General features: G+C 37.4%; 2 protein-coding genes across 2 annotated transcripts; both read left to right on the forward strand.

Annotated features, from left to right (window-relative positions):
* The first annotated feature begins 11,192 nt into the window (after positions 1–11,192).
* On the forward strand, positions 11,193–12,303 carry LOC137252888 (uncharacterized). The gene has a single exon (XM_067789012.1). It carries the CDS (start codon positions 11,386–11,388, stop codon positions 12,154–12,156), a length of 771 nt encoding a protein of 256 aa, XP_067645113.1. The 5' UTR covers positions 11,193–11,385; the 3' UTR covers positions 12,157–12,303.
* A 2,448-nt stretch (positions 12,304–14,751) lies between these two features.
* On the forward strand, positions 14,752–15,415 carry LOC137253770 (uncharacterized). The gene has a single exon (XM_067791210.1). It carries the CDS (start codon positions 14,766–14,768, stop codon positions 15,372–15,374), a length of 609 nt encoding a protein of 202 aa, XP_067647311.1. The 5' UTR covers positions 14,752–14,765; the 3' UTR covers positions 15,375–15,415.
* Positions 15,416–25,247: the final 9,832 nt, after the last annotated feature.

The following is a 25,247-nucleotide window of genomic DNA, read 5'->3' on the forward strand; positions in this document are numbered from 1 at the left end:
ACAATTTCAAAGTCTGGCAAGAAAAGTGGCAAAAACTGAAATCCATTTAAATATGTTTACTTCGCACCTTTCAACGCGTTCTCTGAGTTATTCGGCTTTGAGTTATTTCTTTGCCTTTTTTTCTTTGACTCATTAATTTTATGTCAATTTTTTTTTGCTGCAGGGCACTTTTTTCGCCTTTCCACCATAATTTAGCGCCGTTTTAACATTTTCTTATTTTTTCATATTTTTTGCGCTCTGCGCTGCATTAACCTCTCCTCGCTTCATCCGCCTCGCTATCTTTGTGCCTAATTGCAGCTGTAACCACGTGTTGATTATGTGCCAAATGCCAAATGCTGAATGTGAAAAGGTTAAATTGCGTCTACGGTCATCAGTCGTCGTTCATGACACCATCAACGTAGATGCACAAAGATTTATGTATGGGACCTGCTCTTTTTTTTGTGCTCATTTGTTTGGATGTGTGTTAAGTAGGTCTTGGCTTTTTGAGTTCACTTTGTAAGCATTTTTAGGTATGTATGTGTGTATATGTGGAGTGCTTTGTGGAAACTTAAGTGGGTTTAATTAAACAAATTATTAAGCACGATTTATGAATAAATTTTGGCATCCTTTGTGATTTCTGAATTGATGATAAAGGAGGATTTTGTGTGAGGATTATGGGCCATGAATGAATTTGGAGCGTAGTATCACATACGGGGCAGTCTCCGTGCCTTACATGCAAAGCTATTCTGATTCGGAACAAAATGACTTAACTAGTGATATCTGACTTTCGCAGTTGTCAATTATTCCAATTATCATTGGTCAGTGATAACATTTCAATAGCCCTTCGTATAACTTTTATAAAAAAGAAAAGATCTACAATATAATGAATGCCTGTCTTACATCCTTTCATTACCTTAGACTGACCAAGGATATTTCGTTTCATTTTTCATAGCGATATAAAAAAGTATGAGAATCCTCACTCATACAAAGGAAGCAAAATAAAGTTTACGTTTGTACGAAAATGCAAAGTAACCACTTTCATGTGCAAGTTTATCTTTTACTCCAGTAATAAGCTACAAAACTACGTGCTCGACTTTGCGAAATCATAAATTGCTGACATTATTATTGTTTGCCAACAATTTTTCAACCTACCAAAAACCAACAGGTAACCACATTAAATTGTGGCTAACACAAATCACGCATACGACCTGTTGCAACACCACCACCACCACAACAACAACGGCCGCCCATATGAAAATGAGATATGATGATATTAAGATTTTATTCAACAAAGCTCATGAAATTTACTTACCAATTTAGGCTACAACAAATCATTTGAACAAGCAATCATGCATACCAATTTACATACACACAATTACACCAAAACCGCCTCTAAATCCTTTTTCGTCGAATGTATTTTGCAGACTACTTAGGTATAGAGAAGGATCGTAGGGAGGTCCCACCGGGTTTTTCCGCTTAACGGTATGCCAAGGTTCGCAGCTTCTGTTTGCCATCAGAATCAACTGCAAGTCGATGTTTCTCTTGAGTCGCTTAATCCCGTAGCCGGACAGTGAAATGAGTTTGAAACCTTCACATAAAAATCCTTCTGTAAGAAAAAGCAACAGGAAATTTTCCAATTAACGACCACGAAAGTCTGACAATGATTTCATGGTACGTACATATCTGCAATGTACCGACACTTTCAAAAAGAGGCGCGGACGTTAGAGGTGCCTGTGATTGATGTCTTCATGCATGTAAAGGGTGATTTTACCGCCATTAAAGGGCAGCGAGAACAGCTGGACTTTGCAAATTCTACCCCAGTGGCCTTAAAGCGAGTGGCCTTAAGAAAGAAACTTCGTTGCAAATGTCTCTCGTTGGCGACTGTGTACGAGCGCCCCGCAATGAAATCCCCCAAGGCGAAGTTTTCTAAAACAACACTTGTTTATCACCAGACAAGACGAAATAATACTGCGGACCCGGACGAGGACACTTTCAAGGACATTTCAAGTAGGCAAGGAAGGTTGTATACTTTAAAAATTCAGTAATCACAATCACAACACTTCCAACGGCTTGAGGTTTGTTACGGCAATAAATAGACATTTTTAGTACCAGGTTTATGCATAAAAAGACACCTAGAGCTACTAAGCTGTCTCCTGATAAAAGAACATCAAACCAAGTTGATAACGTTGGCAATATACGCAGTCTACTAGGTATAATTTTAGACTCGAATAGTTGCCTTGTGGCAGACAATATACCAAGAAGGGCTCGCAATGAATAAAGTGCATGTAGTAGCATCAGAAAAGTTGGCCGTAGAGAAACTTTTCATGAAACACACAGCCAATGATAAACCTAGCCATATAGTCGAGGAGCACATTACTTACTTAATTCACAACACCTCCGGCGAGGTCGGAAAAACACCCCAGCGGGTTAGGGGGTCAGAATATATCCGCGGTAGGTATGCCTGTCGTAAGAGGCGACTAAAATACCAGATTCAAAGGGCTGTGTAGCGCAAACCTTCACGTTGCCAGAGCAATATATAGCTACTCCAAACCCAATTGTCAACCTCACCTATCCGCGGCGAATCCTGTTTCACTAACAGACGAGGATCTGGCGACGCCAATCTCCTCATGGAACTTGGGGTGGGGAGGGAGGGGATGGCCTGAAGGTTTAATGTGGCCACATAAATCGTTCCCGAGATGGTCGGGCTAGCACCTTAATGGTGCTGTGGTACCGGAGCCTACCGGATCTGTATCCGGCAAAGGTCCAGCACATCGGTAACACTCCCCAAAGCCTTCGGGGAGCAACCTTATCGCTACAACAACAACAACAACAAGCTCGGAAAAATTCTTAGCATGATGAGGAATGCCTTTGTAAAAATTGATATTTTTCTTTATATGGGAATGGCTCCCATAGTGACGTTAACGGTAAAGAGGGACGATTACAAAGAAGAGGTAACGAATGGAAGAACGAAGCGCGAAAGTTTCAGATGCTGACTGTTAGGAATTATGTCCACAGCATCCAGCAGATGAAGGAAAGTTTCAAAACTGGAGTAGATTCTATTTTATTTAAACCCAAACGAATGTTTGGACAAAGCGTCTCTCTATCGTATATTTCCCTCAAGCTGAGTCTAAGCCATAATGGTACATAATTTCTCTAAGGGTTGCACGCTTGGCCTATGCTGATAGTGCCTTAACTTCTGCCTTCTTAGAGACGAAGAAGTAGGTGTTGTGGTGAACGAGGGCCAAACTAATTATTTGCTGTTATCAAAGAAAGGATTTTGGAAGCCGCATTCTTATTGACGGAAATATATATGAGACTGTGAATAGTTTCGAATACGAAAATTACAACGAAAACAATATCAGCCAATAAATTCAACGGACTATAACTCTTGACAACTGCAGCTACATGAATTAACTGAGTACAAAAATCTCTTAACAGCCTCCTCTGCACATCTTTCCGTTGACTAATTTTCCAAATTTGCGTTAGTAAGTTTTTATAGAGGGAAAATTTATAGGTGAGGTATAGCCAAACGAAACTTTGCCCCCGCCACAGAACCATCTTATCAATTCAAGCAATCTTCCCCACTCCCTCTTCTTTAGTAAGTTTATAAAGTAGATAGAAGCCTACTCATTTCTATGAAGTTTAGCAAATAACCAAATGTATGTAGGAATCGTAAAATATATTCATTCTGCTACATTTGATTTGATGCATTTCAATGCGATCAAAGCTGCAACAATCAATCGTTTGCCTAAACGTACAAGAAGAAAATCCACTACTAATTGGCTTCATTATAGAGCTCATGCAAACAATTTGCAAGCATTTTATTCTATTTATTGAAAGAAAGCAGCTCAGAATGGAGGAGTTGTAGTGGGAAAGCAAATAAATAATAACATGAAATTGTAATTCAAAATATTCAAAGTTTCTCCTGCACTTAAGCTCATGCACACTTTTAAGCAGATGTGTATGTGTATGTAAGTGCTTAGATGGATGGATATCTGTCCTTACAAAAACATCTCACTTAAATAAGAAACGTATAGATATTTCTACTTACTCGCCTTCAATTTATTTATGGAGATTTACAACTTTAAGGTTGCCTTTAGCTGCCGCCAACCAGCTGTCATTCACTTTTGCTGTACAGGCGACCACTTGTGACACGGTCAATTTACACTGACAACAAACTTCGGCTATAAATCCACACTAAGCTGCGACAAACTGTGTCACTCAGTTCGGGAATATGCTCTTGGTTGTACCAGTGCCTCGTTTGGGTTTGGGTTTGGGTGATGGCGCTGATTAGCTCTTTGTATAGAAAAAAAATGTATGGTGACCTTCTGGATTCTAATTCATTAGCTAATGCTACCAAAGGTTTGGCCTACTTGTGGGACAAATTCCAACATATCGTAATGGGAAGGCCATTACCTTAAAGCTTAGTTAAAAAGATCATATCTCAGCGAAATCAGTAATAAAATCAGTTCTAGTCAAGAGAGCCGTTTAAAATTTTGTTACTGAACAAATGAAGTCAGGAAAGAGAGAAAATTTCCTTCCACAAAACAATTCGTAAAGGTTTACCCCGAGAGAGTGTAATGTTACAGAGAGAGTAGGAAGATTAGAAGAGTAAGGGTAATGTTAGGTTCAATTGAGCGGTCTTTTGGAACTCACATAGACTGCAAGTGTTTATAGTGTTACCAGAACTTTGCTCAACGACAAAATCGGGAAACCCTATCGAAAATCCAAACCTATTTTATCATCTACTTCATTCCCTTGGCAAAAACTAGAATCATTCTATTCTAATTGATCTAATAGCTGTGTCACTTCTTGTAACAAGCTCCAGTTATAGCCTCGCAATCGTTCCCTCGTTCAACTAGCACTGCATACTGCTGAAAGATTATGGGAGATGAAGGGAAAAAACAGAGTAAGGCAAAGAGTAAGTTGTCTTTCTTTTCAACTCATTCCCAATCTTACTCCAACTCCCACTCCTATTCCCGCTGCTGCTCCCATTCGTTGCTTAATCCAAGGATTGTTCCCTGTGCATCTACGTCTCATTACGCAGCTCAATCTTCCTCTAGCCCTGAAAGATATACTATATGCAAAAATATACACATAGATAAATGTACTCGAAAACTAGCAGTAAAATTAAAAATCATTCCACGAGTTCGCGAATTTGCAAATTTCCCAGAACCACAATAAAAAATATTTTACTTTAATTAACAAAGTGACTGAATATTCGCGTTACATAAATATTTAGCTCTACAAGGAGACAGAATCCCATACTTCCATGAGAAAATGCTGCCCATTACACATACATACACACTAATGCTGGCATGTATGTAGGTACATAAATGCAAATGTGCTTTGTAGTTTTAAAGCCCAAACCAAGCCCAAGGTAAAACTGTGAGCAGTCGCCGACTACACTCAGAAACTCAAAGAGTATGCAGAGACACAAAAAGAACATTTTATCAGTGACAAATGAAAGCAGGAAAGTAGGCATTGGTAGGAGGCTTACAGGAACCCTGACTATGGCAGCAGATAATGCAGCTAACCTGAAAGAGGCTTTCTATCATTCTCACCACAGGCTAACGCAACAACTCAGCAAACTGGAAGTGAAGTGCTATTGCATCATCCTCATAATACCTACGACCACATGCAGCGACCATATGGCAGATTTATAAAATTGGCAAAACGACCGTTATAATGAAAACGACGGATGTTCTTCTGCTGTTGGTAGCTAGAAGATGAATGTAGCTGAATTTGTAGCTGCAGTTAAACGACAAAGGCTGACAAGGTGCAACGCACTGTGACATTATGGCAGTGGCAGTGAAAAAGGTGCTAGATTATTCATCCTAGATTATTTTGACGTATTGCAAAGGACACAGGTAGAAGAAGCAGGGGTGTGGACGACAAGTCACGCATACATACAAACTTGCTAAAAATACAACATTGCTGGCACTCGGCCTAAAGTTGTGTGTAGTTCTAGTTTTTGTTGCTGGGTTGGTGAGATTGTGGCTCTATGTTTCGAACGGATTGTGTTTTTGCTTAGGGAAAATTGTACAGATTTTTATTGTAGGCGGTTGGACTCGTCATGATAAGACTACAATGAAGTTGCTAGCACTACATTTGCATCTTCAATTTGAAGATGTTTTTTTTATATCTGAGCAGGAATGCATCTACTCAAAACTCAATAGAAGCGAATAGCATAAGAGATGTAATGGGATTAAATAATAATTGTTCTTTTTACGATTTAACCACGAACTTTTCCTACACGCGGGAAAACGTCTTAAAGCGGAACTCTTGCAGAAAATATTTTCATAGCGAGATGCATTGAAAGGACTTTTGTGGTATATCTATTTTTGGTTATGCCTACCCGTAGACTTTAGCCTGAGATTTTCTAGAAAGAGAAAGCTAACAACGTAGAAGCAGAGTTATAGAACAGAAAATGGAGAAGAAAGCAAATGCTAGGTAAGAGCAGCAGGGTGATATAGATAGAAATTTGGCAAAGATAGAGTGAGCGAGAGAAGACGTGGAAAACTGGAAGCAAGTCAATTTCCAGACAGGATAGTTCTTTCCGGATAGTTTACTTGATAATAACTAAGTATGTAATGAAGGAAATTTGCTTACCTTCACTGAGCACTCTCAAACGGCCTGCGAGAAGACGGGCAACATAAACGGACCAGGGTCTTATATAATTAAGCTCCTTGCATTCGGCTGTGATGCTATACAATTGCACTGTTCAGAAGTACAGGGCCGCTATTAAATCAGTCCAACGTGAGGTGCACTACGAATGATCTTAATTTGCGCAGAATAGGCAGGTATGTTGCTGACGTGCAGGGTCAAAGCAATGTACCCGATGCTAGCAACAGTAATTGAACTGCAATGCTTCTGAAAAATGGACCAGGAAACTGATTCCCGGGCTAGAGTTATGGTTGGAATCAGTGGCGGATCGTGAGCTTGGCTGTGGGGGGAAAATGATATCAAAAATTTTCATGTATAAATTGCCATGCATAGTGAAATGCCAACATTTTGTGCCTACTGCTATTTTCATGCTCAAGAAAAATGCAAAATTTTTCTTGAATATTTGCTTTTGATCTGCGTACAGCGCTTAATAATACCAAAATGTAAGCTTTCGACTCCAAAGTATTTCGAAAGTTTGTATCGTCGCCCGCTAGCCAGAAGCATGAATATGCATTTTTTCCGATTTTGTGTTACCCTTTAGATTCTCCAGGTTCTACTTAAATCTAGAGCTTTCTACGTACATGGAAACCCCAATAATTTGCAATGCCATTTTCACGAATGTATAATTCAATCACACAAAGTTCAGCAAGAAAAATGAATGTGGCACTTTGTATGACACAGTCGTTGATATGGCTAAAGAATTTTAAAATTTTTGAAAAAAATAAGAACAGCACATATTCGTATGTTCGACTTTTCGGGTATGTGTACGTGCCTGGTATTCCTCAAAAAAAAGTATACCGATGAATAATTTTTAATAGCTTAATATTCTAAAAAAATAGTCGTTTAATTGAAGGCAAACTGGTTTATTCGAAGCTGTTGCCTCTTCTCGAATCAAAACTAAAATACTTGGAAAAATTGTATGAAAAATTGGTTATACCAAAATAATATCATTCTTTTTATAACAATTTTGAGGGCAACGCTTTTCCCGAACCCAACATTTCTGAAGATTCTGAATCTGATAAGAATAAGAACTAGTTCTATGTTTGCAATAATATCTTAAATAAAAACACATTAGTGTATATGAAATTGAATTGAATGTGTAACTTTTTTCATTTACATACGTACTTTCGATAAGTCAAAGCCGCGGATGTTTTCCCAAGTACTGTGATGCTCCGAACACCAATCCGCCAACGGAATTGGCCTAGCAGGTGTTGGCTTGGCCCTATCGTTATTTAATATTAATCTGTAGTGATTTTCTTACGTCTTTTGAGGTTAAGGCCATACCATGAACAGTTGGGCCAATTCTTATAGCTTATTGGGATTCAGCACACCAAAATGCATAGGAAGCATGAGCAGATTAACCTGATTCGACTACTTTTAATTTTTTTGTATAGAAGTGTTAACAAAAAATATATCAGCTTTTTAAATTTTTGTTGTGTCAGAAAAATGAATATGCTAAATCTCGGAGAATAGAAGGGATGCGAGCAGAACAATTAAAATAAAAAAATAAATGTAAGGCGCGATAACCTCCGGAGAGATCTAAGGCCGAGCTTCTCTTCCAATTTGCGTCGTGCTCTTGTTGATTTCCCTACAAATTGGCCGGACGGGACCTACGTATTTTATGCCAACTCCGAACGGCATCTGCAAGGCAGATGAGTTTTCACTGAGAGCTTTTCATGGCAGAAATACACTCGTAGCGCTTGCCAAACACTGGCGAGGGGCAACCCCGCTTAGAAAAATTGTCTTCTAATTGAAAAAGCTTATTTCTAAAATTTTGATGTTTCTTTGCCCGGGGTGGGAACCCAGGGCATACGGTGTGGCAAGCAGAGCACGCTACCATCACAACACGGAGGCCGCCAGCAGAGCAATTATCTCAGTTAAAAGAGCATAGTGTGAGCATAATATATAAGTACATTTTTACACTAGAAACTAATTCTTCTAATTTTGAGAGAGCAATAAACTTTGAAACTCGATTTCCCAACATTTCCATTTTGGCACATTCATGCTTCTGGCAAGCGGGCGACGGTATGTATTCTGTTTTTAAATACTTTTTGTATTTTTTATTTGGTACTTTTATCATCAGGAAAAATTTAACTCGTTCAAAAGATATTTAACAAAAACCGAAAAATTACCCGCGGGTCCCTCCGAAACGGGGGTGGTATCCATTGTATTTTTGCGCAGAACACCTTTCTGCATTGGCGGCCTTCGGCCGAGCTTATAAAAAATTACCTTGGATGGGTCCAACACCGGTTTGGAGACCAAAACTATATCTGCGCAAAACACTTATCTTTAAATAATTTTTTTTTTTTGTGGTTACAACAACATTACAACAACCACATGAAAATAGCCAACTTCAACTGCAAATAGATACACTGTTTTTTCCGCCTTCGGATTATTGTTGGCGAGGTCAATACGCGTCCTTTGACACCTCCCTTGATATTTTTAGTAGCGTATTATCAATCGACCCCTCAACTAGACTTTTACCGACAATTCAAACACCAATTTGCTTGTAATTAAAAAACCTTTAAAAGCACATTTTTTATTTCTGTGAAATAAATTCCTATTTCTAAAATTGTTGCAAAAACCGTGCAAAAAAATTGTTCTGGATTGTTTTACTCTCTGTAATATTCCGTTGGAAAAAAAAATGGCCCGCAGTATTGATCTTAGATATTTTCATTTCCACGCCTTGGACTTGAAGATTTTCCATACAAAATTTTATTTTTCAAATACCTTAAGTATTGAACATTTGAATATTTTTTTCTTTGGATATTTCATTTTTGTTCTGTAAAGTATTTGAAAAATAAAATTTCTCGACCTTTGGGGGGATCGTGTATCCTGCTTCCGTACCTAAGGTAATTCATTGAGTGGTCTCTGGTGCGGAATACTTGCATACTGTGGGATAGCCCATTAAGAAAATAAAAGAGTCCTACACTTGGAGGCACTCGCTGTTACAGAGTAAAGTACAATACTTCAACCCGGTTGGTGCATATATCATGCTTTCCTTCCATATCAAAATTCCAAAAATACCGTGTAGACAATGTCCCGCTTGAAAACTGAAATGGTTTTTCTCACTCTCATTTCCCATATCTTCTAGCCTAACTTAAATTTTTATATGACATTACTGAGCTTTTCATATTCGTCATCTCCATTCAGTATTGTCGTTACTAGCACAGCGCACTTTCACATCCACTCCATCCACCACTCTCTCTACGACTCCCACTTGCACCCCAACTCCCACTCAGTCGCACTTCCACTCCCACATCCTCTCCCATTCCAACCATTACTCAAATTCCCACTTCCACTGCCGTTCCCACTCCTACCCTCACACTCACTTCATCTTCCACTCACACTCCCACGATCACGTCTACTCAATCTCCCACTCCAACTTCTATTCCTACACCCATTCTCACTCCCTCACAGACTCCGCCTTCCATTCCCATTTCCACTCCAGATCCCACCTTTCCCCATAAATTAAATAATTTGCTTTACGTGGAAGATCCATTAACTTTCAAGTAATGAGTCATACAAAATTTCTAATTTCCTTAAACACTTGAAGCTCATCCTCTAATGCCTTTAATATTTAGTGTTGAACATAAAATTTACAAATTAGTAATACAAAACTATGAGTAATTGCAATTAACGAACAACAAAAGTGAGCTCCCATTGGTAACTCATACGCCACGTACCATCCTGGCTAACGGCAATCTATCATAACACGTTAGGTATCAGAGCTACAAATGAAGTCATGAAGTGATTCAATATGTTCGTTGTAATTTGTTGTAACATCCATAAAAATGTATAACACACACCCGCCTGCTCATAAACACGCACATACATGCACGTACACACACACACACACACACACGCAGGCGCATAGAGTCAACACTTCAAATGCAATAAAGGTGAACAACATTAAATATGAAATTAATGACTTTACCAACAACAAAATGCACAATTTTATGAAGTACAACAAAATTGCATAGCAAAATTGAGGGTGGTTTGGAGGACAAACTAGTGCTCATATGTGTGTGTGCGCGTTACACATAATATGAAATATGCTAGAAATGTGTGCACTACACGCGCTGAAATAGATTTGAGCTAAATCGAAAAAAGAGAAACAATTGGAGAATTCAATGTGCGTCTAAATGTGTGTGAGTGTGTGTGTGTGTGTGGCTTTGCTGCTTCTGGAATTATGATTAGAGCATTTTCGTTGATGGCGAGTCACGTACAAATAGCATAGCAAGCCATGCAATAATAACAAGAACAAAAACAAGCAGCAAACAACCTCAAAACTAGAAAATAGTAAAAATGGTAAATAAATTGAATCAAACCATAAAAAGGTAATTTTGTAAGCTTTGCAACGCCTAACAAATATGGCTTAGACGATTTGGTACCTAAAATATGCAATGCAGGTAGCGATTGCCCCTCAAAACAAACACAACAAGAATGCTGGCTAACGAAACTCTAATAGACAACATCAAAAACTTAATGATTGTAAAAAGAATTAAATTCAGTGAATCAACTAAAATTAGTGAATCAAATTTGAGCACGACTAGCAACGTGCAATACACAAACCAAAAAATTATAAAATTTAAAAAAGACCTTAAACATTTCTGTTATATTTAATTCCTCAAATTTGTATTTTTAATTGTATAAAAACGCCAACATTTCCAACAAACGGCATCAGTTCCTGACTACACAATTAACGCACAGCACCTAATCCAAGTAAAGCTAACAAAAATGTCGGCCTTCTTTCAAATTCTCTTCGTTGCCTGCCTGGCTATGGTGCTTTGCAATGCTGAGGCGCCACGTTATCGCAGCCGAAATGCACGTCTACAACGTAACCGCTTTTTGGCACGCCAAGAAGTTGCCGATGCAGCTGGTGTGACTCCTTATCCATCCGCCAAGGAATTGATACCCGATGTGCCATTTGATGAGGCTGCCGCCGCTGCTGCACCAGCGCTACCCACAGAGTTTGAAACGCAATTTTTTGCAGACGTTGATAGTGTGAGTGTCGATCTACCAGCAGGACAGCAACCTACAGACGATGAAGTTGATGAAACTGTTGCTGCTGATGACGTTGCAGGCGAACGTGAGCCCGATCTCGTTTATGGCCCACCAGAAGCTGAGGATGGGCCAACTGTAAATGATATTCCCGTTGATGAAATCGAAGAAACTATTGCTGAAGAAGAAGAGCAAGCTGCTGCCGCAGAGGAACAATCAGAACGTTTCGTTTCCGGTCGTCGCTATAGCGCACGCCCAGCAAAATTACGCGCTGCACGTCCCGCTAAATTGCGCACAGCAACACCATTCAGTGCTCGCTCGACATCAGTGAAATCAATTAAATCTGCTCGTCTGGTTAAGGCTAAGCTAACAAATAAAGCTCGCCCAGCTCGTTTACAGCAATTGCAACAACAACCACAATTCTTTGTTCCACAACAATTTGCTGCTCAACAACAACAGCAACAGCCAATCTTCTACTATTCCGCAGCACAATTGCAACAATGGTAATTGGGGATTCTTGGGAAGACCAAATTCATATAAAATCACTTAATAAATTTAAGAAATTGTATATGAAATTGTTAACAATCACTATTAGCATAAGCCCTGCCTTAGAATGTATGAATTGTTAAAGATTTTTTAAATAATAAATAAATAAATAAATGTTTAACTAATATCTGTAAATAATTCATGTACTTTTCATGTGTTAAGTGTGACTTTGAATGCACAAAGAAAGAATCATTACACTAAGGTCATTCTTTCTCCAAATCGGCTGATTCATTATTTAACCCGTCGTTAAAATGACATTTCGTTGCAAGTCTTCCTTCATCTACATCTCCAAACTCAATGGAGCCACTCTTCATATGTTGCATTCGCATAACACTCATACACCTCATCATTATACTTTCTTTGATACTTTACGTAGGCATCATGGCCAGGACTATAAATCTTCAGGAGAATATTTCACTCGATCACTCCACTACGAGTAGATATCCCCTCCGAGCCCTACATCAGGATTGTGATTTTCCTCGTCTAGAGAGGACTTTACTTAACAATTTTCTACTCAGCACAAAATAAGACTTGTTGGCAAGAGCTACTCTTCGTTTGATTTCTTAGCTGACATTTTTTTCGGTAACTCAATGCTCTGCTTCCTTCTTGGATGACAGTGTGGGTTGTAGGTGGGGACTGTCACATTTGCATCTCTTTGCATTTTCCTACATATGGCATTTCCATGACAATTTACCGCCTAGTATGATTTCTACAAAATATTTGATATACCTTTATTACAGTGTTTCTCCGTCCTACTAAGACTAAATCCGATTCGGAAACTGGATGATGATGTTATTTTCCCGCTCTTCTTCAGTATCTTTCTATGGAAATGTGTATCGAGAAGCGCCTTGGGGGTTTCCTTACTACTACGTTATCATTCTCTCTTTTCTTTCTTTATTACTCCCTGGACTGTATCTCTCCTCATCTTCGCTGTTTCGTAGGAGCAGTCGATGTTCGCACATACATCATTACATGCGTTGCTATTCGCAATTGGGTTTTCAATTTTATAGATCCTCGACTTTTCCCTACAATGGTTCGCAATCCGCCTTGCTATCTGTATCTATCGCCAACATAAATATTTTTTTACCTGGTTCCTAAAAAAACTCAATTCCCGCCTTTGTTTTCCCCTGTTAGACGCAGTCATTGGCGTCTTTGAAGAGATTTTATTCGACTCCTTCAGTTTTCTGTTGTGCAAACATCTTTTGGTTACCAAGTTATGTTTCTACATATTACTGGAATCAGGTCTAATCTGTTGACCTGAGTCATTAAGGGTTCTTCCATTCTCTACCCTCTTTAGGGGGATATTGAAAATTATGTATGTATTATCTGAGAGGTATTTTCTCTCATGGATCCTTCAATGATACTTCGCCACCGATATTTTTTCTTACCCCTTTTCTTTACCTTTCCTCCTCGATTACGACTTCATCTTCTCTTCCTTCAATAGATCGGCTTCCAAAGTCCTTCTCCTATTTTCTTTAACTATGGCTGCCTTTACAACAATGTGCATCACTTCATTCACGCATCTCCCAATTCTTTCTGTCTCTCTCGGTCTCCGGATTTCTCTCCAACCACTTTTCTCTTCTTCGCTATTTAAGCTTTATATATGTACATTTTCAAGCCCATATTGTATATATTTCTCCATCAACCGTCCACTCCACCTGATGCTTGTATCCATAGTTCTTCCAAACAATATTCTGCTCATTTATATCACAGTTATGTTCTAGTTATTGGGCAGAGCTTATGGTGAAACCATAAAAGGTACCACCCACTCAGGATGAATATGCATTAATATCGTCCACAGGTTGTAAATATATTAAATGAAGGTTATGGTCTGAGGAGCAGCAATACGCTTGGATTTTGCTCTTCACTTTAATTATTGAGTTTGGGTTTCTAGGATCAAGCTCTATTTTGTTTTAATTTTTCAAAACTACAGCTAAAAACCTATGCGGATCTCTGCACGAGTGTTAGGGTTTTACCTAAGTTTTTCTCTGACATTACGACATATGAGCGGTTCTAGGCCTACAGGGAAGTCCCTACAAGTAGAAGAAATTCCCTCTGACCACGGGTGGAAACATTGAGAAAGCTGAATATGACAAAAGTAAACAACGGCCAACCGGACCATTAATGAAGAAAGTATCACAGATTGCATCCAATATTCGAGGTCTTATGACATGAGCAATAAAGAAAGACACCCGATCGAATGACTTAAATATATAACAAGTACCTGAAATGCTCTAAAATTGTCCTCTGGTACTATCCAAACAACTCAATGAATTAAAATTAAAATTACTCTATTAATTTGCTTGTAGATCTAAAACCTTAATGAAAAGCAAATAATTTTGCTTACTTCACACGAAAGCAAACGAGCTCACCGCTGCTTAAATTAGAAATTAAAAATTTGGTAGCGTAATGCCATGGGCTATCATAAAATTTTAATAAGCTGTTTTACTAATGCTTCATGCGTTTACAGTTAATTAGAATAAAAAAATTTTAATACAAAATAACGGTATAAAAGCACAAAGCTAGTCCACAAACTATATCAGTACTAAAGTTTAATAAAGCAAAACAAAATGTCTCGCCTATTCCAAATTTTCTTCATAGCCGGCTTGGCAATCGTACTTTGCGCTGCGGAAGCGCAACAAGGCAGCCGCTTTTTGGCACATCAGGAGGAAGCCAATGTCAGGCCATATCCTTCCGCCAAAAATTTAATACCGAAAATTCCATTCGATGAGACTTTCGCTGTTGCACCAGAAGTAATCGCTGATGCAGAAAAGCCTATTGAACCTGAGGATAATAGCGAAAGCTCCGATCTATCGACTGAAGAGGAAGATATGAATGAACGTATACCCGATCAAGTATATAGTCCACCAGAAGCTAACGATGTACCGACTGTGAATGAATCATCTGTTGAGGAACTGGATCTAGATGCTGCTGCAGAACAGCAGCTGCAATCAGGACGTTTGGTTTTTGGTCGCCGCATTAACGGCCATAACTTTGGCGCACGTCCAGCAAAGTTGATCGCTATGTCTTCAGGTAGCGCTCGCTTTACAAAGTCGATTAAGTCTGCTCGCATTGTGAAGTCGAAAGTCGCGAATAACGTACGATCAGCGCGCTTGCAAGAGTCGCCAAGACGACGCCAGTTCTTTGCTGCTCAACGGCAACAACAACGAAACTTCTAATGTTTGACCACATGCCCAAAACTTTGAGAAATTTAAATAAATATGTGTATATGAATTTATGTACTTTTGAGCTTTGTTGGACAAAATGTTATGAGGAATTATTGGACCGATGAATGCAAAAGCTGATCACCAATTATGACCAGTTTTCAGATTTTATTAATTTTACTTCATCAAGATGCCGTAAGACAGCCCCAACTTTTGTTTTTAAATCAGCTGGAGTTCTTTATAGGGTATAACCATTTCACGTGTTACTGAGAGAAAGAACAGTTTAGCCTGTCTTTTTTCAGGATAATCATTTCAGTACTACCGTAGCTCTTTAAGATTTACAAGTTGATCTTAGGAGTACTAATTTGTGGGCTTCGAACTACAAAAAAAAATAAAACGTGCAAGTGGGTTGATTTACGTGCCAAATATCGCTCTCTAATACTCTCTCTGTCTCTCTCTCAATGCGGAGTTCATTTAATTCTCTCAGACAACAGCATTGTTCTACTCTCTTTCTCACTACTGCAAGGAGAGATTAGCTCGCATGGCTTTATATTGGCTTACCTACAATTTAGAATACCTCTAACCCAATTAAGGCTATGCGTCCATTATTTTATAGAAGTCGAGTCCTTACGTGCATTTTTCTGAAAAAACTCACCCAGATAAAAACTACAAGAGGTTTGTTACAGTGATCTATCGCATCCTTCTTAATTACATTGTTTTCAAATAATATTTGTCGCTAAAATTCCAATTTTTTATATTATAACATAAAAAATTTTATTCAAATCTTGCTTCACAATCATGCCTCCCAATTTTACTCTCTATGAGCTATCACAAAGTGTTACTATTATCCCATAACCACTTCCTACTCAACTCCCTGACGGCGCTCGCAGTAACTCCAGTGGTATTTCAAAATTTTCTATTTGATCATCAGTCGGCATCTTTTTGCGCATTTCTGCACCCATATACTGTTCTGACTTTTGTATAGCCGAATTTTGCAGCTGCCCCTTCATCTCTGGCATGCCCTGAAACTCATCTCCCGTATACTCTTTATAGTCGTACTCATTACGAAAGCCACGATTGCGCACATCATCATCCCAAGTATCCGGCATATCTAAGGGCGGACCATACATATCATGTGGACTTGGTTGCTCTCGCCCCATAGATGGTCTTAGTGGCCAATTGGCTGGTGGCGCACCATTTGTATCACCTGGTCGACGATTATGTGGCATTTTATTTTGCGGCTCCCATGGCTGACGCGTTTCATCTGGTAGTTCAAACGTATGAGCAGGCTTATAATAAGTTGGTCTATAACTACCTCTTCGTGGCGGCTCATCTGCTTCTAAGTCGGGTTTATAGCGAAATACTTGTGGATATCTGTAATGTAAGATGCGCTGACGCTGTCGCGCTGAGCGGTTCGTCTCCTCAGCAGCACTTTGTTTGATGATTGATAACATCGCAATGACAACTAAGAAAATTATTAAGTTCGCCATTGTCGCTCAGCGTTCTAATTAGTGTTCACACACAAAAATGTTTAGCAAATTTATGGCTTTTCGATTTATCGTAATCGTTTTTATATCACAAAGGTAATGCAAAAACTTGGCAAATAATCAACATCACTACAACAAATGAGGCAGAATATTGTTTTATTTTTGTTGTTCTTGAAAATATTTGTAAACATTTCAAATAGAAATATATTGAGTAAATGCCATAAATGAATGTCAATATTTTTATTGCCAACTCGGCTTGAGATAAATTGGCCACCACTGTAACCTCTGTTAGAGGTAAATAAGCGTTAAGTAAATAAGAGAGCCGATTACTCGTACAACCTTGAATTACAAAATTAGTTTGTGATTTATTGTTGCTGTCGGCAAATTTACAAATGACTAATGATTTAAGTCGTGACTCGTCGTTTTGCTTGACAACTTTAGAATACTTTACAGTGTGTTGTTTTGAAAAAAATATTTGTAATTTTTACGTCATAAGAAAAATGGTTGCAATGCTTTGTCATGTCGATGGGGATTCAGACCATTCTTCCTCTGTTCTAACGATTCTGCGCACTTCTTTGTATAAAAAAAGAAGTAAGGTACGATAGCCTCCAAAGAGATTTTAGAACGAGCTGCTCTTCCAATTTGGGTTGTGCTCCTTTAAATTTTTGCTACAAATTGGCAGGACAGGACCTACTTGTTCTATGCCGACTCAGAACGGCATCTGCAAGCCAAATGAGTTTTCACTCAAAGCTGTTTCATGGCAGAAATACACTCGGAGTGCTTGCCAGACATTGCCGAGAAAAACTGCTTAGAAAAATTTTCTTCTTTGTATCCTTTGTATATATCTGCCTGATATGTTCGTCCTTCCTTTCATCCTTCGACTCTCCTTCCTTTCACCTTTCATTAGTTCATCTGCCCGCGCACTCGGCGCCTATTTTTGCGTCCATTTGTCAGCCGTCCACCAAAGTAAAAGCTCGTTTTTAGTAAATGAACTTGCCTCCCACTCTTAGAGACTCGAAACTATAGTTAATAGTTTTCATAACACAAGATTGAATGATCGACTAACTGTGACGCCATTTTCGTCTTCTTCGAAATCACGCTTACTAATGATGGCAATAGCACCTCTCATCACAGGTAAAATAAACTGGAATAATATAAACCAGTGAGCGTGACAGTTCGCATGTGACCAAGTGGAACTATAAAATACAAAACGAAATAACCTCCGAAGGGATTTCAGACCGAGATATCGCTATTCAGTCACAGTCACTTATATAAATGGCAGTGACAAAGAAGTCACACATCAAGTTTTTTTTAATGCGGGATCTGGAAAATTTACTGGACACCATGGAGTTTTGTTGACCATTAAGATAACAAGTCTGCTGATTAGTTTTGAGTTTAACTGCAATATGCATGACGCCACGAGATTTTCTTACATAGCGATTTTTGGTAAGATGTTTTTTGTTCATTTGCCGTTGAGGAATGATTTCCAGTCAGCTACGGAGATTTTCAACTCTGCCAAAGATGTTCTTCTAATTTCTACCAGATGACAACCCAGAGTAGTCAAAGGTTTCAGAATGAAAGTATAAGCGGCGTTTCCTGCCAGTTACCAAAAGAGGTATATTTTGATCTTTTGGTGTTTGCGGAACCATAGCCAATTCAAGAGACGTAGAACGAACAAAAAGCAAAAAGTTTGTTCCATTTTCCTAGCTGCCTCTATAAAACAAAAATAGAATTACTCTATATTTTATTTACACTTGAACACTGTGTTGTTGACATTCAACAAGTGTCAGCTTTCAAATTCAAACAACAAAATTTACACTGTTTGCATACAAATTAGGAAGTTCAACAATAATAACAACAACACGATGCCCGAGATACATATATAGACACATAATAAATTAAATAATTTTCGGCATAGACACAAGGAAAGTAAAAACTTTTTATTGCTTGCGAGGATCAAGCAAAAGGACGACACGTTGCTGTTGCTTCGGTGTAAGAAAATTCAATTTAAAATAGTTGAATCGCTCCATTAGACTTGTGAAGTTAAAATTACTGAATATAAACAAACAAAAACTAACACGTGCACAATGTAACTATAACAATAGCTGCAATCTTATGCAGCAGAGTAGCAAAACAAAAAGTAGTCGATTTTAAAAATGCCTTTAATATTTTTACATCAAAAGTTTATGGCCAAGTTTTTAAAGCGAGTCGAAATTACAATTAAAGTTAAGCCCAGTTTGGCCTTCGCACAACAATTCCCAATATTGTCATGCTACTTTTTTAAAAGGAAGCAGTTTACCTAGTAAACTCTTTCGTGAACTCATTTTTGAATCTTATTTAAATGATTTGATATTGTTGTTTCACATGCCTTTCCGCGTCATACCAAACGTTTTTTGCAACTCGTTTACAAAACATTGCGCCCAATATTATTTCGTCATTTTATTTTCGTTTTGTTTTTACTTTTGTTGAATTTTGTACACAGCCGAGTTTGTATAAAGATGTTCGAACGCGGTCGCTGGCCATTGTCATTGTCAATGGCTTTTGGCAGCCCAAGCAGCAACGTCTCAGCAGTGAGCAGCCATCCTGCATGCCAAACACGTAGGAGCTCAATAAAGCTACGCGCTGATGCCGTTGGTGGTCATTTCAAATCGATTTTGAACAAACATTTACACAAACATATTTATTTAAGAGTAACATATCATGTAAGCGTTTGCTTCTAAGCGCATAAGAGTGTGTGGGTGTGTTTGTATGGCTGGCACACCCAAGAGGACAATTTATAATTTATTTCGGGCTACAAATTTCTTTTATATGCCGAATCCACATTGTCACAGAAGGCGGAAAGTGCCCATCGCTGATAAGACGCCTCTCTACATCAAGTTCCACAGTGCACACCAAGTTCGCTTTGCAGTCACATTTTTTTAGTTCTGAGTATATCCCTGTAAAAAATTGTGAGTCTCATCGTTAAGAGGAGTGGGCCGCGATCACATCCTTCTCTGCAGTTGATTATAATTTAGGCCCACCAGTCCCTTACGTGTATACTTGGGATACATAAATTTTATATTTATTTAGCTGGTTTTAAGAAGTGGTTCAACAAAACCATAATAGATTGGATAGAGTTAAGGGGAAGCGCTAAAATAAAAATTAAAAAAATAAAAACTTGGAACTCAAACAAGATATTTAGGATAAATGATGAAATTCACATAAAATACGAGAGAGATAGACGATTTATCTATGTCTTATCGAAGTGTTACAAAGATAAGTCCTGATTTTTATAAACGAGTTATAAGTTTGTTATCAAAAGGTGATCGATTTAGTATCGAAAATTATCGATTATTTATCGAAAATTTATCCATATGTTACACAAACAAATATTGAAAAGTTTTCGACAATTTAGTGATATGTTATCGAAAAACTATCGAGGTAATATCAAAAAGTTAATGCTTGGTTATAGGAGTGTTATAAATTTAGCATAGGCATTTTGAGATTTGTTTTCGAAAAATTACCGTTTCGATATAGAAAAGCTATCGATTTGTTATAGGATAATAAAACAATTACTTGTCGGTATCGGTTTTTATCGATAATGAACCTACGAAGCTGTTCTCATAAAGACCGAAATTATTCGCTTCTGATAAAATGATCTCTGTTGTCGTTTTACTTCAACTTCTGGCCGAGCCCTGTTTAACTAAAAGACATTAGTTTTTTAACGGATACCTCTATTTTACTCACCGAATTTTTTTGTATCAATTTTCGATTTCAATTCGAGTAATCTTGAACATATGACATGAGTATATGCAACTGTAAACAGTGATCAGTGTTAGAATTAATTCCTGTTACATCAATTCCTATTCACTCAAACAATAATTTTGGAAAGACAACTACTAACGCGTTTAAAGTTTGTGTTGTAATTGTTATTATAGAAAAAAATTTGATCAACAAAAGTCGGTTGCCTCATGATTCAACTACTAGAGGTTTGTTCTTCAATGACGGCAGAGCTTTGGCACTCCCACATTGAAAAATCTAGACGGGTTGCTTTTACGAAGTAAGGAAAACGGGTAATAATTCAATCGCTTTTAGCGAAAATTGTAGTAGAAAAGTACCTTTAGTAGTATATTAGTAGTGACAATAAATTTGTAAATGCCAACAGCTTTTAGAGGAAATAATTCATTTTCTACTAAATATTTCGTGAATTGATAAAGATGTTGGTTTAGAATTTTATTCAAAAATACACTATATCAAAATTTGTTTCAAAAACTCCCTATATGAGCATAAGTTCAATGCATTTTAACATAAGAGGGAGTTAATGAAAAGCATTCTGAGGCGTTCTTCAATCTAATTATAATGTAGGGAGTTTTTGTGACAAATCATGAAATGGGAAGTTTTTGAAAAATGTTTTGAGATATTGGACGATATTGAAAAGGCAGCCCACATGGTCTGACAAAAAATAAATAAATGAAAATGGCTTATTTTCTTAGAACTTTATATTCCGGCCTTGACTTTGACAGAAGAGTTTGGCTTTTATGCGGTCCTGCTATACAGAGAGTATTCACCTTTTTGTTCTGAAATTTCGGAAAGCTCATTTACGCTAAGTATTCATGGAAGTGTTTCGGATAAACCGCTTATTTAGAATATTGAGAACACGTTCGTTTGAAATTACCTCACGAGGTCCGAATATATATAATATTCAAAATATAAACCGATTCCCCAAAGTCTTAAATTGAGATGAATTTTCCGAACATACAGAATGAATAAGTTAAGCTCAATGAGTATATTTCGTTATGGCATCTTCATTATTTACTAATGTCATTTTTACGTGAATCGATTAACTAGTCGAGTTTTGGACGTTGAGAGATGAATTTTGAGGTGGTTTAGGGTTCGCATGTTCATAGATTTATGAAAGCGCACAATTCCTTGGTGTCATAAAACCTATGTTCAGCCACACTAATGGATCATGAAATAGCTAATAAATTCATCATAAAATTAAAATAAATATTCCAAGGAATTATGCAGTTCAGTACTTATCGGGTATTTGTAAACTGATTGCTTCCTATTTTGTAATACTAATATTTTTCGAAAAATCGCAAATAAAGAATACAGTTAACGGATGTCAATTTGATTTGGGAGCAAAATGGCTGCAATTGTCAAAAAATTTGTCTGTCGAGCAAACCTCTTGTGATTGAATCATTGGTTTCCTGCGCGGTTTGCTTCCATTTTTAACTTTGAGAATCAACCAGAACTGGAACAACAAACACCAAAATTTATAATGTGGATTCAAAATGATATCGAAGTCTTGATTATTAGTCACTGACATCCCAGCAGGGTATGTGCTGCCAAGTTTGAGTGTTTGTTGGTGTGTGGGTCTGTCTATGCTTTGTCTGGCGTTCACAGTCAATGAATTCCTTGGCACGTACACTCATACATATAAACGAATATATTTAGCTGTGCACCTGTAGATGCACCTGTACATGTAGAAGACATTCGTGGCCTTTTATTGTCGAACTTATCTATTTATTTTAAGTTTACAGAGGGAGAAGAGATGGATAATATGTGCTGTTTTGTTTTTGTTTCATGCTCCAAATAGCTAAATTGTTTCTTCTTTTATAATTATTTTATTAGCAAAGTTTATGATCTTTTTTTATAATTGTGTTTTCAATTGAGTAGTTAAATGTTTTTATTTTTGTTTTAATTTTGTCTATGCTGATTGCCGCTACGGTATTGAGGTAATGTGCTGGCATACCATACTAAAGTTCCTAGGTTTAAGTCACGGAAGAAAATTGTCTCTGAACGTGCTTGTCACTAGGCGATTGATTTGCAAGCCCTCTGAGGGTATTTCAGCCATGAAAAGCTGCTCAGCGAAAATTCACCTGGTGCTGCTTCTAAAATTCGAAATTAACAAATTCGAAAAAAATCGCGGGGTTTACCACATTCCGGTTATTACACATCACCACTTTTTTTTTGGTGGCATTTGTATGCTTAGCGGCGTAGTTTGTGTGTACGTGATTTTTTTTTTTTTTTCATGCGGTTATTTGCCGAAAATTCAATTTCCGACTTCCTTTTATTTTTTTGTTATTTATGCATGTAGTAAACGTTTTTGTAGATATGTATATTAATTGCTATTTATTCAACTTTATTTATAACTTTTTCAATTCTATTTTTCACCACAAAAATTATTAAAAATATTCAATTAAATACAAGTGATTAATTTTTGTTTTTATTATTATAGCATTTGTATTGGTTTCATATTATGGGCATGTGGAAGTGTGTGTGTGTTTTGTTGTATATGATTGGAATTTCTATTGCATATTTATTCAACTGACATCATTTTTGAATGACCTAGAAATTGTTGAGAGTTCTGCGTTGATTCCCCTCCCGTCTATCAATTTTTTTATAGAAACTTATTCATAAATTCATGAAAATATTGCTTTTGTGGTTTTTATACTCAGTTGAGCAGAGCTCACAGAGTATCTTAACTTGACTGGATAACGGTTGGTTGTACAGGTATAAAGGAATCGAGATAGATATAGATATATCAAAATCATCAGTATCGAAAAAAAAATTTGATTTAGCCATATCTGTCCGTCCGTCCGCCTGTCCGTTAAGACGATAACTTGAGTAAATTTTGAGGTATGTATGCCTAATAAAAATTAGCGGAATCGGAGAACGACCACGCCCACTTTTTAAAAAGAAAAATTTTATAAAGTCAAATTTTAAAAGAAAAGTTAATATCTTTACAGTATATAAGTAAATTATGTCAACATTCAACTCCAATATACAAAAATAAAAGAATATTTCAAAATGGGCGTGGCTCCGCCCTTTTCCATTTAATTTGTCTAGGACACTTTTAAAGCCATAAGTCGAACAAAAATTTACCAATCCTTGTGAAATTTGATAGAGGTTTAAATTCTGGGACGATGAATGTTTCCTGTGAAAAAGGGCGAAATCGGTTGAAGCCACGCCCAGTTTTTATACACAGTCGACCCTCTGTCCTTCCTCTCGGCCGTTAACACGATAACTTGAGCAAAAATCGATATATCTTTACTAAACTCAGTTCACGTACTTATCTGAATGCACTTTGTATAGGTGTAAAAAATGGCCGAAATCCTACTATGACCACGCCCACTTTTTCGATATCGAAAATTACGAAAAATGAAAAAATGCCATAATCATATACCAAGTAGGAAAAAAGGGATGAAACATGGTAATTGGATTAGTTTATTGATGCAAAATATAACTTTAGAAAAAGCTTTGTAAAATGGGTGTGAAACCTACCATATTAGTTAGAATAAAATGAAAAGGTTCTGCAGGGAGAAATCAAAAGCCCTTGGAATCTTGGCAGGAATATTGTTCGTGGTATTACATATATAAATAAATTAGCGGTACCCGGCAGATGATGTTCTGGGTCACCCTGGTCCACATTTTGGTCGATATCTCGAAAACGTCTTCACATATACAACTACCACCACTCCCTTTTAAAACCGTCCACATTTATGGCGATATCTCTAAAAGGCGTCCACCTAGAAAACAAAGGCCCACGCCCTTTTAAAACACTCATTAACACCTTTCATTTGATACCCATATCGTACAAACAAATTCTAGAGTCAGCCCTTGTCCACCTTTATGGCGGTATCCCTAAATGGCGTCCACCTATAGAACTATGGCCCACTGCCTCTTAAAATACTCTTTAATACCTTCCATTTGATACACATGTCATACAAACACATTCCAGGGTTACCCTATGTTCATTTTCCTACAAGATGATTTTCCCCTATTTTGTCTCCATAGCTCTCAACTGAGTACGTAATGTTCGGTTACACCCGAACTTAGCCTTCTTTACTTGTTTGATTTATGAGGGCATTTTGTAGTTACTTCTTAATTTTTAAATAGGCCCTGAAGTCCCATTGAAAATTCCACAAGTACTCGCACCTACAATTAATGCAAGTTGCGGCTTGTACAAATGTTATAACTGATTGGCGTGTTCTAATAACGAAACTTATTATTCAACTTGTTATTTAAAATAGAAACTTTATCAAAATTTAAGATGGGTAAGTGCATATGTATGTATGTATTTGGAAACTTTCCCCTTTTCCTTTTCCCTTTCACAAACAAACACAAAGGCAATATTGTAGTGACATTTTCAAAAGTAGCCATATATGTATGTATAACTATATTTACATACACATATACATATATGCGCATTAATCCAAAGTACAAACTTTGAAAAGTCGAAAGCCACAAAAACTCTGTGAATATCTAAGAGGCATTAAAGCTATCCCTGAAAAGGAAGTTGAGTAAAGTTTGATTGCTGAAATATATATTAAATATAGAAAGGCCAACAAACTCATATCTACAACTTTAACTTGTAGAAGAGTAAATATATAAATATTTACTCGCACTTACAAAATTA

The sequence above is a fragment of the Eurosta solidaginis genome, chromosome 5 (assembly GCF_040869045.1).
Source record: "Eurosta solidaginis isolate ZX-2024a chromosome 5, ASM4086904v1, whole genome shotgun sequence".
NCBI classification, from domain to species: Eukaryota; Metazoa; Arthropoda; class Insecta; order Diptera; family Tephritidae; genus Eurosta; species Eurosta solidaginis.

Bases quoted from the DNA above. Each gene is read 5' to 3' on its own strand.
- LOC137252888 (XM_067789012.1), top strand. From the start codon at position 11,386: ATGTCGGCCTTCTTTCAAATTCTCTTCGTTGCCTGCCTGGCTATGGTG.
- LOC137253770 (XM_067791210.1), top strand. From the start codon at position 14,766: ATGTCTCGCCTATTCCAAATTTTCTTCATAGCCGGCTTGGCAATCGTA.